Source organism: Zalophus californianus, chromosome 13 (genome assembly GCF_009762305.2).
Source record: "Zalophus californianus isolate mZalCal1 chromosome 13, mZalCal1.pri.v2, whole genome shotgun sequence".
Classification (NCBI taxonomy): domain Eukaryota; kingdom Metazoa; phylum Chordata; class Mammalia; order Carnivora; family Otariidae; genus Zalophus; species Zalophus californianus.
The window spans coordinates 22,475,389-22,495,167 of record NC_045607.1 but is presented as its reverse complement, the minus strand read 5'-3'; the positions used below and the strand labels follow the sequence as shown (position 1 = coordinate 22,495,167).

The following is a 19,779-nucleotide window of genomic DNA, read 5'->3' as shown; positions in this document are numbered from 1 at the left end:
GTCCAAAGCAGGATTAGCCCCAAGCCTATCAGATTAAAGACTATCACAGTATCAGATTTGACATGCATACTTGATCTAAAGGTGATCTTCCTTGATGCACCTTTCCCTCCAATGATGTCTCTGCTCCCATCCTATGTGTTACTGCTACTCAGCACTGTACTTCCATTTGTTTTCAAACCTACATAAAATTACTTGATAGTACTGGTTTTTTTTTTTTTTTTTTTTTAAGATTTATTTACTTGAGAGAGCGAGCGAGCATGAGCACATGCATGCGCAGTGGTGGGGGGCGAGGTGGGGGTGACAGAGGGAGAAGGAGAGATAGTCCCAAGCAGACTCCATGCTGAGCATGGAGCCCAATGTGGGGCTCAATCTCATGACCCCAAGATCATGACGTGAGCCAAGACCAAGAGTAAGACACTTAACCCACTGAGCCACCCAGGTGCCCCTATTGTTTTGGTTTCATATTTTCAAAGTTCATTTGGTTATCTTTGTAAAGAAGCCAGCATACCTATGTTACAAGAACAAACAAGGAAATTAAAAGCAAAAGAAATTATTAGCCAGTATTTTTTAGGAATATAAACAAGAGCTCCTAAATATATTATATATTCATAATATATATTATACATTTATATATTTATATTAGAACATACATATAATTATATATCATATAAATATACAAATATAATTTTACAAATCAAGACTAAATAGGGTTTAATCCAGAATGCAAAGATGACCTAACATTTAAATATCTAATTATATAATTCACCAAACAAATTCAAGGAAAGAAAAAAAGTCAATGATCATTTCAATAGACATAAGAATGTGTTTAGCAAATTGCAGTGCCCTTTCATGATAATTTTGCAATCTAGAATTAGAAGGGAGCTTCTTTAACTTGATAAAAGATCCATGGCAATTGTCATTGTTGATGGAAGTATTCCCTTTAAAAACAGAAATGAAACAAATTACCAACTGCTTTTTAACATGGACTGGTGGTTATAGCCAAACAGTAAGAAAAAAAAAATTGGAAAAGAAAAAACTTACTGTTTTTCACAAATGAGATAATCAGTTACATAGAAAATACAAAGATGACTGTATGAATAGAGTTTAGCAAGTTTGCTAGATTAAATATCGAGTCACATGAATCAGCTGTGTTCCTACAGAAATACCAGAAAAAATATTTTTAGGTCATTATTTTAAGAAGAACTCATTTGCAAGAACAAAATCTCTAATGTATCTAAGAATAAATCTTAATATTCAAAGCTTACAAGAAAACCTAAGGAGAGAAAATATTTTACGGGTAGAGAAAGATATTAAGATGTCAATATTCCCACTATTAAGCTATTAATTCAGTGCAATAAAATGAAAAATCCCAAAGGATTCATCATGGTGCTTGACAGGTTTCCTGAACATTGATACGGAGGTATAAAAGAATCAGAATATCTGGGAATAACTTGGAAGACAAAGAACTAGATGCCCTATAGAATGCCACATTTTATTTTAAAGTCATAGTAGTTAAGACATTGTGATATTGTCACAGAAATACCTGAATGGCCCAGTGGAATACAGAGCCAGAAACTTGACAAGAGACATGCTTTACCCATCAATGGAGAAAATGGCATAACTGTTCATCTATATGAAAAAATAAAATAAACTGATTATCAATGCCACATACACAGAAATCAATTTCGGGTAATATAAAGACGTGTGAAAAATAAATCTCTAAAACTTTTAGAAGAAAATGAGGCATATATTTATAACCCACAAATAGATTTTTCCAAACAAGGCCAACACATTGACAAAATAGGACTAATTAGAAATCTGAGACTTCTGGGGCGCCTGGGTGGCTCAGTTGGTTAAGCGACTGCCTTCGGCTCAGGTCATGATCCTGGAGTCCCGGGATCAAGTCCCACATCGGGCTCCCTGCTCAGCAGGGAGTCTGCTTCTCCCTCTGACCCTCTTCCCTCTCGTGCTCTCTGTCTCTCATTCTCTCTCTCTCAAATAAATTCTTTAAAAAAAAAATAAAAATCTTGAAAAGGTAACAATCTTTAAAAAAAAAAAGAAATCTGAGACTTCTGTGCTGCAAAGAACTTTATAATGACTGAAAAAAACTAGAAGAAATTCTGGCAACGCATTCAAAAAAGGCTTACAGTGAAATGTAAAAACTTCCTACAAATCAAAAAGGAAAAGCCAAACAATCCAATAGAACAGGCGGAGATAAGGATCGGTAATTCACAGAAGAGGAAACCTTAATGGCCAATAATCACATGAAAAGATAATTACTCCTCAAGGAATCAGAGAGAGTTAAATACAAACTGAAGTCAGATACAAATTATGTCCATCAGGTTGGCAAAAATGAACACATCTGAAACATCAAGAGTTGGTGAGGACAGTCATCTGGTGTCAGTGGGAGTAAAATTTAGTACAACTGTTTTGAAAAAGTTTGGCAAAAACCACTAAGGTTGGACACGTTCATACACGTGACTAAGATTCTAACCCTAGAAAAAACTCACACATGTGCCTAAGGAGGCATGCACAAGACTTTTCGTTGCTACTCTTCTATAACACTGAAATACCAGAAGCAACACAAATATTCGCCAAGTGGAGAATGGGTAAATTGCAATCTAAACAGAAAGGTATGCTATGCAGTTAGAATGAACAATGGAGAACTTCACGTATGCTGATGACCAAAGCAGTGGGTGCAGTATAATGCAGTACACCATTCTTAGGAATGTTAAAAATTTGCAGAAATACTAAATATTGTTTGTATTTTCCCACATATGTATATATATCCACCAACACATGCAGGGAGATGACAAATCTCAATGTATGACCTGAGCCAAGAGGGAGGTTAATTAAACTGACAAAGACTACAGGGGGCTTCAACTTTATCTGTAATGATTTGTTTCATTTATTCAAGACCCAAAGATTTTGAAATGATTACACCAAAATGTTCAGATTTTACAAAGCTGTGTAACAGATCTACGACTGTATTGTAACAGTTTCTCCGCCCTTCTGTGCGCTTGACATATTAAAAACAAAAACAAAATGGAAAAACCACACAGCTAACTAAGTCTGAGTCACAGCAAATGGGCTGCTGTTGTTCCCTCAATAAAAGAGGGAGCGGAGGGAAGGACAGGAAAGGGTAGCAGCAAGTACTGTTGCTAGACTACACCAGTCCCAAGGTGTGATTAAAGAATGACACCCAGATACGGGATGATACTTCACTTGCAATTTCCTATTTCCTGGGAGACAGCAAGGGGAATGAGAGGCGCCATCATAGATTTGTAGCAGCTGGGAGCTTAGGCCTTAGAATCAGCGAGACCTGAGTTCAAATGCCGGTTATAGAAGACTCCCCTCTCAGGACTCAGTTTCCTCATCTGTAAAAATGGAGAGGAAAACATCACCCACTTTTAAGGATGGAGTACAGTCTCTGTGAGATCTGTTCTCTGGAAACTTTTGAATTCAGGAACCCAGAGAGCTTGACACTCATAAACCAATGGCCACCTCCAAACACAACTTTCTTGAAACTCACAGATGAAAACAGTATGTAATTCACCCATGAAGAAAATGAAAAAATTATTTTCCATTAGCCCCTCTTTTTCATAGTCTAACAGTAGAATGTTTCCTTATTACCTTGTTCCAATTCATTTTTTCTTACAGCGATATGGGGGTGGATTGGTGTCTGTTTCTTCTGATGCTTTATCTCTCGCTATACAAATATCCCACTGACTTATTCATTATAACTTTATTATAAATTCTGGTATCTGGAAGAGCTTTTCCCACCTAGTTCTTCTTTAAGATTGTATCAGTTACTTTTGACTTTTATAACTTATATAACACTTTTTTATATAAGTGTTAGAACTTGTGAGGTTTCCAAAAAAAAAATTTAGGATTTTTATTGTGATCACATTCAATCTATAAAATGCATTTGCAAGGAACGGACATCAAATCAATGAGTCTTACAATCCACTGACACAGTTATCTATGTAAATCTTCTCGAATGTCTATTAGTGTTTGATAAGTAATCTCAAAAAATCTCAAATCTATTATCCTTAGGTGCTTGATACTTTTCATGTACTTACACATTGCTTCTCTGGATAATTTTCTCACCTAACAGTTGTTTCTTTTATTATCGATATAACTGATAAATAATATTAGTTTCAGGTGCTCAATTTTTAAAAGTTGGATTATTTATGTATTTAAGTCTTTGCTGTATTCTGCCACTTACACTTATGTACTCTTTTATTCCTACAGAGCTTGTCTTTCTTTTTCTATGACTAGAGAAAGCAATAAAATGTGCATCCAAAAGAAGTCGCATTTAATACTTTATTGGTTTTTTAATGATTTTTAAGGAAAATATGCAAAAAAGTTCTAAGAATAAATGTATATTCCTCATACATCATCTGAAAAAGCTAAACATCATGGTATAGCTACAGCCATAATCCTCACAGATTCCCTATCATGCCACCTTGTTTCTTCCACATTTGCTTGCTCCACTACCACGGAATTGAATCCCCATCTGCAAGTTCAGTGTCATCCTAGTTTTCCAAGCTAATCCTGAATGAGACAATGGGCTAATGAGCAGTTAAAGTCTCCACCACGACATGTCTCACAGGAATAGTAGGATCTTTGCCTAACCACAACTGCCGAGTTCCGAGTTCCCACTGGTCACCCACACAATCCAGCATGTCAGAGATAAGCCCAGAACACAAGCCACAGGGATAGGGTTCTTCTGGGTCCTCCCCTCCACTGTTTTTGCCAGATTTCTTTGGTAACCTAATCAACTACAATTAAGGTCATGCTAAACAGAGTTCTGGAGTGTGCAAAGTCCTTAAAGTTGGGGCTCAAAGCTGCACCCAGATGAATAGATCTCCTTTCCAGGTCTCAACTAAGCCTCCAAAACCTCCCCATGCAGGCTGGTAGGGTTCATCTAAATGCAAATATGTTTACATCAGGCAGCTACCTAGCTCAACCATATCCTAACCCTCCTCCTCTGAGACTGGAGATTTTTGCTCCCAAAGCGAATCTGAATCATTGAAGATTACTTTACTGCCAACCTAGCCTTTCAAGAACTCAATCTACTCCATGACCCTTTCACGAACATTCTGTCTGATGCCAAGGAGCAGGCAACAATCCACTATCACTTCTCTCCCAGCCTGCACCTGCCTAGGATTACCATTTATGAAGTGAGAGAAGTTTAACTGAAGGGCAGTTCTTAAGGGATGCCATGCAATTATGAAATAGCGGTATCATCACACACAGCAGATGAAGGCTGATTCTTTAAATGACAGTCTTCTTATAGCAAGGTATGGTTCTCAAAAGACAGAAATCTGGACTCTGTGATTATGCTCTCCTCCGCTGGGAAACACACCAGTGCCCAGCCCCACCTTAGTGTTTATTCCTGGAAAAGCTGTAATGAAAGTTCAAAGAAAAATAGCTGGAGAAGCTAGGCATGCAAAAAGGAAAACAGGCAAGCAAAAAGCATCAGAATGGGAAGGAAGAGTGAGAAAATCACATCCCTTTTGAAGGATAAAGAGGTAGCTCCATTAATTATTAAAGACTAGATGAACTAAAAAGAAAATATTGGAAAGAAAAAGAAGCAAACATGAAAGGTCTTTGTACCCAGTTATCTTTGTACAGTTTTGTTATATGAGTAGAAAATTCAAAATGTGCCCTCATATAGATGAATGGACACACACACACACTGGACTAGTACTCAACCATGAAAAGGAATGAAATCTTGCCAGGTGCAACAACGTGGATGGACTTAGAGGGTATTATGCTAAGCAAAATAAGTCAAAGAAAGACAAATACCATATGATTTCATTCATATGTGAATTTAAGAAACAAATGAGCAAAAAGTAAAAAAAAAAAAGAAAAAAAAGACACACACACAAACCATGAAACAGACTCTTAACTATAGAGAACACACTGGTGGTCCAGAGGGGAGGCAGGTGGGGGCTGGGGGAAACAGGTGATGGGGATTAAGGAGGGCACCAGTCATGATGAGCACTGAGTAATGTACACAACTGTTGAATCACTGTGTTGTACACCTGAAACAAATATAACACTATATGTTACCTATAATGGAATTAAAATTCAAACGTATTAAAATGAGTATAATTGTTAAACACTTCCCAATCACCACTGTCTGGACCTACTCTAAAAAAAAAAAAAAAAAAATCACATGGCCTCGGGGTGCCTGGCTGGTTCAGTCGGTACAGAATGCAACTCTTGGCTGTGAGTTTGAGCCCACGCTGGATGTGGAGATTACCTAAAGAAAAAAAATAAATAAAATCTTTTTTTTTTTTTTTTAAATCACACGACCTCTTGTCATGTGAGCTAATTAACTCCCTATCCCTCTTTCCCCACCTTTATTTTACTTAAGTTAGTTTGGGGGGGAAAATGTGCCCTCATATTCTGAAATAAAATATCCTATCAAGCTTTATGTGAGCTTATAAACACAAAAGAGAGCAGAAATGATTTTAAATTGCAATATGAGAACGCATTTTACCTCTAAGAGAAACACGGTTCAAGATAGAGTAAGTCAGAAACCTCAGTGTTTATCTATGTATGCAATTACCTCTGGCAACGTGCTGGCGTTTTCCCTGGACTGTTTATCTAACTTGGCTTTCCTCTGATGGATCTTCTGGCATACTACATGAGCACATCATATACACAGACCATACGCAGAGGTAGCCACCTTCTCCCTGTAAAGAATTCTCAGAATAACTATGGAGAGGAAAGGAAGGAAATAATATATGTCACATATCTAACTAAGGGGCTGCGAGTGTACTTAATAGATATTTTGCCATTTAAACAGATAAAGGACTTCACAGCTATTTTGCCATTTAAACTTGGGAGCACAGGGTGCCTGGGTGGCTCAGTTGGTTAAACGACTGCCTTCGGCTCAGGTCATGATCCTGGAGTCCCGGGATCGAGTCCCGCATCGGGCTCCCTGCTCAGCGGGGGGTCTGCTTCTCCCTCTGACCCTCTTCCTTCTCGTGTTTTCTATCTCTCATTCTCTCTCTCAAATAAATAAATAAAATCTTTAAAAAAAATTTTTTTTAATTTTAAACTTGGGAGCACAGTGTATATTACTTGAACTTTAGAGATTAAAATAAAACTGAAAGAGATACCTATATTGAAACTTGCCCTAGCTGTTGGGACCTGAACCAAAATTCACCTATATCTCAGCTAAGGGATTCTCTTTTCTCAATTCCATGGTAGATGAAGCCAGACGACGCTGTGTCTTCACTGTGTGGCACTGGAAATATATTTCATGCTCCAACTATTCACACTTTAGTCTAAAAGCACTCTCCAGCCATCTGTGATCCTTTACTTCAGAGACTGACAATTTAACAATTACAATCATTCTTTTACTTTGGAGCCTTCCGTGTAGGTCTCATTTTTTCTTATTCTTCAGTGGTGAAATATTCTGGTTCATATGTCAATCTACCTCCCACTGAGAGAATAAAGGGAGGAAATGGAACTGCCTTTTAAACCTTAAAAAGTGATTGAATAGTCTTAGAGAAAACTGATCTGAGCGATATGTTTAAAAGACAACATAACTGCAAAACCACTTTTTGGAAAAGCGATTGGGGGTACCTGAATATGGATGTGTATAAAATGACATTAAGGAGCTGTTTTTAACTTTGTTAAATGTGCTAACAGTACTGTGGTTACAGAACTGAATTATTTTCAGAGATGTATATTGATGGACAAGGGTCAAGGTGAGAGGACACGATGCCAAGCATTTGCTTTACAATGGTTCCTCCCCCAAAATGGGAGCAAGTGAAACAAGTAGGGCAAAATACCAATAACTGTTGAATCTAGGTGATGGCTGTACTGGGATTCGTTATGTTATTTTTTTTTGTGAATGTTTGAAAACTGTCATCATAAAAAGTTCTAAAAACCAGGGCGCCTGGGTGGCTCAGTTGGTTAAGCGACTGCCTTCGGCTCAGGTCATGATCCCAGGGTCCTGGGATCGAGTCCCACTCGGGCTCCCTGCTCAGTGGGGAGCCTGCTTCTCCCTCTGACCCTCTCCCCTCTCATGCTGTTTCTCTCTCTCTCAAATAAATAAATAAAATCTTTAAAAAAGTTCTAAAAACCAGACAAACACAGAAGTCTTTCAATCTCAAAAAATGCAACCCACTTAATATGGAATTCAATTGCTGTACTCCAAAAGTATCCAGTCTCTAACATCAGAAATGAAACCTCTAGAACATACATTTTGGAAACATGATGGATTTTGTTAGAGGAACCTATTGGTAATATTCAAAAACGCCTGTCTTCCAAAGACAAGTCGAGACCTTGTGTTACATCAGAACACTGGATATGAACCAGAGGAGCAATCTGTTAAGACACTGAGTACCTCCCTACCCAAACTCATGTCTTTAACGAAAGCTATAGGAAGTCACTTGGAGGGATAAAAATATCTTTGTTTCCCAGGCTCAAAACCAAGATAGCCACTTCACAAATGACAGACAGAATGAAAGACCTTGTAAAATACAGCTAGAACAGAGTCCTCCCTTATTGGAATCCCCAGTGTGGAATCGGAATACCTTTGATATTCTCAACACCAGTCCTGGGTTTGAGAAAGGCCAAACCATCCATGCATGTTGTGAACCACTTGACCCTTCCATTCAAAAGGAATATGCAACTTTTAATCCATACTCCACCCATGGTTGGATGAAGCACAATTAAAGTACTGCTAACCAGAATTCTAGAAACAGAAACCGGCCATTAAGAGTGGCAAGATTCTTTATTTCCTATCCCACCTCCACCCCATCCCAAGCCCCTACCTGCAGGATATGAACACATTAATTTAACCTAATGGTGAACGTATTCCCATCTGCAAACATTTCCCTAAAGGTTTCCCTGGGCAAGGAACTCTTTATTGGTGCCTGGACTAACACAGCAGTAACTTAGCTACATCGGTCTTCCTGCTGCTGCTAGTCCAGTTTCGCCTCAGTATTTATCTAGCTTCGTAAGAACAAGGTGCTTTCTCAACATGAGAAAACAAAAATCCGCCTTACAGTCTCGTCAGGAGCAAAGCAGGGAATACAAACTTGTCCCACTTCAAAGCACAAGGCCTATCTTTCACTAACTAAACAGTAACCCCAGCCGGAGCAACAATGGAAGCTTTCTTCCCTATTATTGTTTGAAACAATCACAGGCTATTTGTTCATATTAATTAGCTTATATCTAGTATTAGGTAGCCTTGATTAGGAAAATGCTCTTTGTTACCTAATGAATAGAGGAAAACAAAACCAAAAGCTTTTTTTAATTGTTGTTTTTGCCTCAGAAAAGGATTGTCAGGCCTTTCACACTCGAATGTAGGTTTATATTTACACAGGTCCCTGAATTCACTCTAGAAGAACGCAAGTGGATGTGCCAGACAATACCAGGCTAAGCTGATTGAGTGTGCTTATTTCACCTTTGCCTGAGGAGACAGTATATTTAAAAGACTTTTACCTTCTCTGAACCTGGAGAAACCTTAATAATGGGAGAGTAGACATCCATACAGACTCGGGGGCGAAGGCAGGTCAGCCTGGGACTAAAATCTGACTACACAAATTACATGTGAAGAACAGACATACAGATCATCACGAGGTGCATCACTGACCAGAGCACCTGGGAATGAAGTGACCCAGGGATCTGCAGCTCTCCAGAAGAGTAAGCTCCTGGGACCTAATCCCCTTGTTTACTTCCAGGTGGGCTTGGGTTCCTCCAACAATCAGAGACTACGTGTTCCCAGCGTTATGTTAAGAATAATGGGACTTGCTACCCTCGTTGAGATTAATTAATGAACTTGTTCAATAGGACTGTCGAAAGTCAGGGTTTGAACCCAGCCCCAAGACTCCAAAGCTACACAGATTTCAAGGGGCGCCCTGAGTGGCTCAGTCGTTAAGTGTCTGCCTTCGGCTCAGGTCATGATCCCAGGGTCCTGGGATCAAGCCCCACATCGGGCTCCCTGCTCAGCGGGAAGCCTGCTTCTCCCTCTCCCACTCCCCCTGCTTGTCTTCCTGCTCTTGCTCTGTCAAATAAATAAAATCTTTAAAAAAAAAAAAAAATTAATGTTCAATTCCTCAATGTAGCTTGCAAGGCGCTACAAGAATCTTCTCCAACCTTGTAACCTACCCCATCTACCTCCTCTACAAGCAGAGGTATGCTGATAAATATCTAACAATGGGCTCTTAAGAGTCAGGGACTGTGTGCCAATTTCCATGGTTAAATACTCCACCCTGGCTGATTGCAAGCTACAAGCATGAAGTCAATTGGCTCACACAGTTTCTGAAAACTTAACAATCAGATCTTGGCTGGCTCTAGCACATCTCTGCTTGCAACCTCACACCTCAGCAGACGGCAACTATCCTGAACGAACCTCCAAATGCTGTGCTCTCGCTCTCCCCTTGGGACATTCGACATTCACAAATGTTTCTCCTCCCTTGTCAAAGGAAGGACACATTAGCTCCCAGCCTGGCAGTCTTCCTTCCAGAAGCCTTTCCCTGGCTGCTTTGCTTTACTTCTAAAGTCCCCATACTTCTATCCTAGCAGGTGTGACACCGCTAATTTTTTGTTTCCCTGTCTGTATGTTTCCCACTACATTTCTAAACCCTGTTTCTCTTCCTTATTCTTGGATTCCCCAGGCCTGCCACAGTGAGCTTGTTGAACACTATTAACTAAGATGTACTGAGCACTATGTGCCAGATTTTGTTCTAAGTTGTATACATATTACCTCATTTCACCCTTAAAACAATCCTATGAAGTTGGTTCTGTAATTTTTATGTTCAGTTTGCAGATGAGGAAACCGAGGCCCTCAGAGGGTGGATACCTTTCTCCCACCCCCACGGGCTCAGGTAGTAAACACTGGAGCCAGGAGTTAAACCCCAGGCAGTGTGACTGGAGAGCCCTTGCACATCCAGCCCAGGGTTTGACTTTTCTTCCCCCCAACTGGCAATTCTCAATGAGAAAATTTTACTTAAATTTAAATTCTCCCTAATGAGAGAAATTAAATATTAAGGGATAGAATGTCATCAGGTAGGGTTAAACTTTAAAGGGACTTTTTCTATCTCCCCAGATCCAATTTTGCACTCTTGGAGAAAACATCATTCCCATTGACAATGTATCTTCTAGACCTTTTACTACGTGCTTACATTAATGTACCATATGGTCATCCCTAAAAACATATGATCTTGTTTTACAGTTTGAATGATATCTTCTTGAATTAGTCTGCATTTTACTTTCTTTTTCCTCCATCAGGTATCTTAGGGAGATATAGCTGTGTTGAGATATATATTTATCATTTTTTTTAACTGCTACATGGTACTTAAAGCATATCAGCAAGCCTGAATTTGTCATTCCACTATCGTATATTCAGAAAGTTTTGTACTTTTTGGCCTTCAACTAATGCTTCAGTGAGTATCTCTATGCATGTCTCCTTGGTGTTTTTCTAATGTAGTTACTGAGATGGGAAGAGGGTATATGCAAAGGGACAGAATTTTAATAGATGCTATCAAATTACCTTCTAGAGTGACTGTACCAATTTACCTTCCCACAGAGGATTTACAAGAGCCCATATTTTCCCCAAGTGTTTATATTAAATACAACATCTTCCTACCTTGGGCGGTGTAAACATTTTCATTAAGTGAGTCATTGAGAAATATTCTCGCGCTCGCCAGCTGATAGTAGCTTGTGTACAAGGAAAGAGGCATGTGGATAAGATGCTCCTCCTGGAGATGCTGAAAAATGCACCAGCGAGACCCAGGGGCTGAAACCCTTGCCCAGAAAACCTGTGCTAGGGCCTAACTCACTTCACCAAAGGCTCAGAATGGCTGCTGCCTGGGGACCACCACAGCAGACTCCGACGTGGTGACCTCGGGTAACGGGCACTAAATCTCATCACCCACTCATAAAGTCTCTGCAGCACCAAAAACCCTACTGAGGGGAATGGAAACCAAACAGCCCAAGTCAATGAAATGCTGAAAAAGCAAGATGCATTTGCCAGACAGAGAAATACACATGATGGCGGTCACACTAAACTTTCTGGAAAATACCAAATGTTTTAAAATCTTAAGTAACAGGAGGACTTTAACCAGATGATCCAATTCCAAGGTCTTTTTTTTTTTTTTTTTTTTTTAGAAGAGACAAGAAGCATTTATATATACATGAAGTAAAAACGCTCCCTTCTCCCTCCCCCTTCTCCATTCCCTCCTCCACATACCCCTACCTTGAAATACATACAGAATCTAGTAGCCTGAAAAACGATACAGGACACACACACCAAAAAAAAAAAAAAAAAAAAAGTGTGGAAAAACATTCTGTATCATCAAGATTTAAACTTCAAACAATATGGCTCTTTTTTCAAGGGTATACTTTTTTTCTTTAACCTTGGCTTGAAAATGATGATCATGGGGGCGTCTGGGTGGCTCAGTCATTAAACATCTGCCTTCGGCTCAGGTCATGATCCCAGGGTCTAGGGATCGAGCCCCACATCGGGCTGCCTGCTCCTTGGGAAGCCTGCTTCTCCCTCTCTCACTCCCCCTGCTTGTGTTCCCTCTCTTGCTGTGTCTGTCAAATAAATAAATAAAATCTTAAAAAAAAAAATGATGATCATGAATGAGATGGGGAAGGTCACACTCTAAAAGGGGGAGAAGATGAAGGAAGAGCAGATGGGAAACCAGTTGTTGAGCACCTACTATGTGCTCTGTGTATATCCCACCATTTAATCCATAGAACCATCCCATGAAGTATGGTGACATGAGAAGACATGGAAGCTGAGCGAGGTCAGCACGATGAAGGCCATCCAACCATCAGGATGTGACTTCAGGCCTAATGCTTGCAAAGGCTGTTTCCCCACTAGACCACACTTCCTGCTAAAATGGAAAGAATCCAGTTACTACTCTAGTAGATCTGATTGTAAAATAATCTGCAGGCAATGTTCTTGCCACGTAACTGCTCTTCACTGGACAGAAAAAGTAATGTGTGACTACTGTTCACAAGTTCCTGGAGGTGCATCTTCTTTTCAAAGCTCCTAGAACAGGTCAAGGCAAAATAGTAATTAGAGGAAGCAGACAATGAGACTGCATTCAGAAAACGTCCAAGATGAGATCTGTTCTGAGACAGTTCATTAAAACCCTAAAAAAGCTGAGAGAGGGAAAGCAGCAGGATTGACCGTCAACTGTCTTGACTGGGAATTTGATGCCTATCGGAACAGCCAGACATTCAAAGCACTGAAAACCAAGACCCCCGACACACAGAGGCTGGGCTGCTATCATCACTTGCTCATTGTTCCAGCTGCTTCTTGAACTCAATAGCACCTCCCTCACGAAAGCACTGTTATCCAAATGCCCACCAAATGATCACTAGAAGGTTGCACACCATCCCTAGAGTCAGACACACCTTCTGAAATTCAATTTACATATCTGATGAAACTAAGATTAGCCCAAACTTAAGTGAGGTTGAATCACTTACCTGTGGTTGTGAATTTACAGGGGTTGAAGTGAAGGCAGCAACCATGGCAGCTCTGTAGTTGTGGGCAGTGACCAGGCCCCAGCACAGCAGTGCCAGACACAGGAGTCAAGTTACCTTAGTTGTTGATCAGATCACAGTCATGCTAGGAGGAACTGTGTACCTGGAAAAGGACAGGAAAATCCACATTTAGCCTGAGAGGACTAGGGCGTGGGAGTGAAGTACCACTGGCCAGAGGAAGCAAAAATTCCCGTACCATGTACCAACTCCTAGCTTAATGAAAAGTACCCAGAAGGGAGCATCGAACATCTCAGAGCCAGGACTCCAGTCCCACTCAGCCAAATCATGTTAGGTTGATGTACTTTCAGAAGTCCGAATCCAGCTGTCCTTGCTAGCTATTTTGAGGAGGCCATTTCAAGCTGTAAAGCTGGGGACAGGGGGCCCAGTGGAGACATCATTCCATCATTCAACAATAAAGGACCCACGATTGATAACTGCCGTTTAAATACAAAGGGCAAAGAGAATAAGACCATCAAGGGTCTTAAAGATCACCAGTTCAAGTGTACCCATCTGCAGATGGAAAACTGAGGTGTGGAGAAGAAAGAAACTACAGTCCCACATTTCGTTAACAACAGAAGCAGGAATGGAACCACAAACAATTCCCAGTCTCATATGGAATATAAGACAGTGAGTATGTTCCATGTTTACACTTCCTCAGGAAACTTAGTCACCACTAAGATTAAAGAAAGGCAAGACATCCCAAAGTTACAGGAGTCAGTTACAAGAATGAATCAAGTACTCCAACTGGTGGTGGGGGGGCTTCTTCCGTCTTGCCCACGAGTGGGGGAAGAGTGAGGGCATTTCTACAGCCTTTTTGACATCCTCGGAGAGAGGATGCTAGATAGGTACAAAATATAAACAAGTCTCCTGTTACTGATATATTCATTAAGGAAACTCAAAAAGGTGCTGAATTCTCTGCAGTAAAGCATGGCCCCAGTTCTGTCCAAAGACCGGTATGATTGTTTCCACACTGCAATTAGATCCATGGGGAATTTTTTTCATTTTAAGAATTTACGAAAAGTCTTCCCTTCTAAGAAAAGTTCTCATTTTTAGGTTGTTTTCAGACCACCTAACGATATCTTTTCTTTTATTCAAAAGATATTTATTAAACATCTACAGTGAACCAGGAGCATAATGTATAAAACTGAGCCAGCCTCTGACCTCAGGGAGCTTTTGTCTGGAAATATACTTTCTCGTTTCACTAGCATGCAAGATGATACCGCAACACGTCTCAACTACTGGAAGATGATACTTTCCATTATAGCAGAAGTAAAGATTTAACTCTTCAGCTGGACATTTAATCCAAGGCTTCTGAACACCGAATTCTCTGGCACTACTCTGTCCCAGATGGATGATGTCGGGCAAGTCACAAAAGCTCACAACTGTGTCCTAAGAAATAATTTAGGTTTGGCAGCAACTTCTATGAATGTGAAGTTCTGGATTTTTATCCTGTCTTTGCATATTACCCTTCAATACTAGAGTTTCCATCACTTTAGGTTTTATTTAAAACTATGGCTCCTTAAAAATAAATAAATAAATAAATAAATAAAACTATGGCTCCTTCCTAACTTTCTCTTCTCTGTTAGAGTGATTATAGTTATTAACAGGTAAGGGGTAAAGCTGTCAAAGTATTTTGGTATAACATTCAACACTAAATTCCTTAGGTGCCTTAATGTTCTCCTTAATTCTAGCTTTAGGGGGGAAAAAAAGACCTGTTGTTTATCAAACCGCGAATCTAAGTGAACAGCCTGGGAGAAAGGTCTATGTATAGGGGAATGCCTTTTTGCTTGACTGCCAAGCCTACACTGAGAAAATTATAGGACCCCCATGGTGCACTGTTTTGTACTGAACTTATTCCTGGCATCATTTGTCCCCACCCCTCCTTTTTTTTTATTTTTTCTCTTTCCTTCTCACGTTATTTATAATTCACATCATCTTACTCTATCATATGTGGGGTAGAGACAGATGAATATATAAATAGCATGATAACCAAAAAAACAAAATAAGCAGGCAAGTGAGATTCTATTCTGAAAGACTCACACTATGTGCTCGGGTCCAATATCTAAGTCATTAAGCAATATGACCTTAAAAGATTTTCAATACTCCGAGTACAGAGACTTGCCTGAAAGATGAATAACCACACTGGGATTTAATGAAAGCCTAGGAGATGCTGGGCGCTGAGAAACTCATTTCGCATACAGGTTAAGGCGCATATTGTTAACTCATTTCATGGACAAGAACCCTGAGGCTTTACAAGTTTGTGTAGCATACATAACCAAAGCCACACGGCCCCTTAGACATCCTTGAGACGCATAAGAGCTAGCCCAGATTCTTAGTTTCCTATACTCAAGAAGCAAGCAAGAAAATAAGGCAGAAACTTAACTGCTTTCTCCTAAAGCAGACCTATCGAGTTGTGAGGCTTTTGTGGAACCTTTTCTTACATGATGGGAGTCCTTTATGAAATGGCATATGGTTAACTTAACTCTAAAACTGCAAGGCCTAAGCAATACTACCGCAAAGGGTATAAATCAGCTCTCTTGGGGAAGTGAAGGGCTAAAATTACATTTATAAAACCTATGTACTTCCCAGCTTATTTACCGAAGTGCACAGATCATGGGGGGAGAGACAAGATGACATCCTACATACTGCCATTCGGTCCCCAGCCAAGTAAGCGGTCTCACTGTGACCATACGAGTCTCCCGCTGTCCCAGGCCTCGCAACGTCAACCACAGCATCGCACCGAATTTCTGAAGAAATTCATCCCTCTCTGAACTCTTCCAAGTATCTGGATGCCTGTCCTGTAGTCCTTCCAACCTGCCATGGATCCAGCTCTCGTTTCCTTCGCTTGAGCTGGAAGATTGCGCTCCAGCTAGAGAGAGTCACGGAGCAAAGGGCCCTGCTGACCCCAGCTGCCTTTGGGTCATAACTGTTGCCCTTGCCCTCCTTCTCTACTTCTCTTCATTCTCCATTCTAGGCATCTCTTCTGATCTGTACCATTCTTCCCCAAACCACAAACCACTTCTCATGCCCTTCACTTGCAAAAGATCAGCCATCACTTATTTATTTACTGGCCCATTCATCTATTCCTCTATAGTCGTTGAGTATGAATTAACTCATTATCCCTCCCTACGATTCAAAACAGATGTACGAAATACAATCCATAAGTAAGAAAGCTACATAGACTCATTCCCCTGTGCCAGATTACTAGAGAAATCACCAACTGACTCTAAGAATAGGAAATATCGTGAATCAGCCCTAGAAGCCACAGATGGAACCCAGCTATTGTTTGAATTTTCAGAAAAATATACTAAAAAGAATCAACATGGGAGGCTGACAGAAGGACTAAGGTACAACATCCCCTTCATGCGAAACTGCACTGAATGGACAGAAAATAAGCAAATGAGACCCTAACAGACTCATAATGATACTCCTAGCTCAGAGGGATGAGGGGTGGATGGAGTGAAGCCAGGAAGCATTGGTGTACATTTCAAATACACTCACCCCTTAGATGGCCTTCCTGGCTTCAACCGAGCAAGTCATCTCCGGCGGTATGTACTTCTGATTTACATGTGGCCATGATGACTGCCCCAGAAAACGTGTGGGGAAAAAACCCTACCATCTGGCTTCTGACATGGGCAACCTTGCCAAGTGACAATGACCTTAGTAATTACTGAGTGCCACACCAAATACCTAAAAGAAAGTCTTTGGTTCTGAGGCAAACTCCCCTTTGTTTACTTCTGCAGCTGATGCTGGCTCCTTCCCTAGGCCTCAGAGGAAGATGAATTTCTAACTGGCAAATTAATGTGTACTATAAATCTAACCATTTTTCTCTATCTGGACTTGAGTCAAACAGTGACTCATTTCAGTCTCTTGAAAGAACACAGGGCAATACCCAATACTGAATATGCAGAGACTTCCCTCTCTATGGATAAGCAACAGAGAAAAATCCAAATCCACTAAGCAAATGAAAAATATTATGGCTCAAGAGAAGGGAAGATTCTAGGATCAGAGCAAATATTTACTTAAGGAATGGGTGTACTATATTAAGAAAAAAACTTTAAAAATTATGAGGTAAGAATGAGTCTGCGTTAACCAGAAAAAAAATCTGATTTATGAACTTGAATGAAGGTGGTCAATAAAGCAGGAAACAGAATAAAAAATAAAGCAAAAGACAGTTTTTATGAAACAGAAGATAAACCAGAGCTTAGTCAGGGAGGTACTTACATGGGTAAAGATTTCAAAGCTGCCGTCCCCAAAACATAACAGATGAATGAAAAGTACTAAAGGGGGAAAGAAAGAAGTCATCAATGCTACAACCAGGAAAGAGTAAATTTATCTTTAAAGCTTTAAAAAAGCATTACATATAAATAAAGCCTTTTAGGTGAAGTAGAAAAAAATTCCAGACTTTAAATTTGTGTATCCTTCTGCAGAAAGCTCTATATAGTCTGGCAGAAACCAAGTAGAAAAAAATACTCTGAACCTCAAACCTGGAGAAACAAGATGTGATATAGGAAGGTCCGAAATAGCATCGGAAGCCAGCCTTAGAGCATCTAAGAACTAATGCTCTTCTCTGGATTCTAAGCAGATGAAAACAGAACAATAGTAACACCAGAAAGGTAACACTGCACCCATTGAAACAAAAACAGGCTACTTAACAAATGCTAATTCAAAATGCAGTAGAAAGATTGGAATATCAAGTTAAGAAACTTGCCCAAAATGTAGAGCAAAAAAAAAAAAACAAAGGAAAAGAGAATAATAAAAAGGAGAAAGGTAGGGGACTAGTCAAGGAGATCCAATAGCTAAAGAAAAGCAATTCCAGAATGAAATAATAAAAGAAATGGGGGATGGGAGGAGTCACATAACTCAAAACATTTCCTAAAATGGAAAAGTCATAAATTTGTTGATTATTAGGGTCCACTGAGTGCCTACTTGCCCACCTCAACTGATTTTAATATGCCAACATTAAGCACATCATTATGAAAAATTTTTTAATGGTAGAGATAGGAAAAAATCCTGTCACCAATCAGAAATTGGGGGTGAGTGGTAGGGGTGCTCATAAACAAAGAATTGGGGATCAGAAAGTCTTTGGACTTCTCAACAGCAACCGGGAAGCTAGAAGGCAGTAAGGCAAAGAGTCAGGTGATTTACAACCTACAATTCTGTTGGAGGATGTTCTTGGGCAACACAGGAAGGAAAATAAGAAAATGAAAGGCATATAGTACAGGAATTGGAGTTCAATACAGGAGAAAAATAAAAGGAATTTCTGGCATCGTTGAGAAAAGAGATCCCTGGATGACAGGTAATAGGATTCAAAAAAGAGCCTGGGCAAAAAAAAAAAAAACTGTCCATCTGGATACATCGAGAGCAAACTTCTAGAACTGACAAGAGTTTGGGACTGAATGAGTACACAGAATACGAAGCACACAGAACACAAACATAAAAAGAAGGATTAAAATTTTCTCTTTTATAAGGATTTGTAGAAGAGAAGCATTCATAGAATTCTAGACAGCTCCACTACTAACAACACTAACAAGGTCATGATGGCATTAACACTGAATAATGAATGGCCTAATCAAAATCATGACCTAACTGTATTAGGACAAAGAGGTACAGGATGGGAATGTGTGTACGACACATCTTTCCCGTGGGACAGCAAGAAATATTTAAAACTGATAGATCAAAAAGTGTAAGTAAAGATCTTAGAGATGCAATGAAATTACTGAACAAAGCCACCAAAACAACTGAAAATGCTAGGCATGTTGAGGGAAAATGGTAGGGAGAGAAGAGCTCCTTTTCTTAAGCAAGCTTCATATAGCTACTTGATACTTTAAGTCACAAACATGTAGAACTTTAAAAAATAAGAGTAAAAAAAAAAAAAAGGAATAGTATCAGGGCTGACACTAAAAATTTAAAACTACAACAGGCAGAAGTGTCACAACAGAAAACCAAGTTGATGCCATGGAAGAGGAGCTTGAGAAAAACTACACACACTTAGAGTAATAGAATTTACTAGACTGATTAGACAATATGGCTATGGAGCACAGAAAGTAGAGATTCAATATAAAAATAACTGGTAGATCTGAGGGCAAATGGCACAATAGTTACCTAACAATAAAAGCAAACTTTTTTTAAAAGATGATGGAGAAGATTTAAAGAGCTCACCACAAAACAATAGAAAAAAACAGATAAGATGCACTAAATCAAAATTAAGAACTTCTGTGCAAAGGACATAATCAAAAGTAAAAG

General features: G+C 39.6%; 1 protein-coding gene across 12 annotated transcripts in view; it reads right to left on the bottom strand.

Moving 5' to 3' along the window:
• The window catches only part of LPAR1 (lysophosphatidic acid receptor 1), a 147,201-nt gene that overhangs the window by 68,541 nt on the left and 58,881 nt on the right, over positions 1 to 19,779 (bottom strand). For 9 of the 12 annotated variants that reach the window (XM_027616689.2, XM_027616690.2, XM_027616696.2 and 6 more), the window contains one exon: positions 13,477 to 13,636. In XM_027616689.2, the coding sequence (XP_027472490.1) occupies positions 13,477 to 13,521 (45 nt within the window). In that variant the 5' untranslated portion in view covers positions 13,522 to 13,636. Of the gene's footprint in view, positions 1 to 6,583; positions 6,711 to 13,476; positions 13,637 to 13,729; positions 13,752 to 17,757; positions 17,814 to 19,779 lie in introns of those variants that run through there. The other 3 variants (XM_027616699.2, XM_027616693.2, XM_027616697.2) reach the window with 3 other exon arrangements.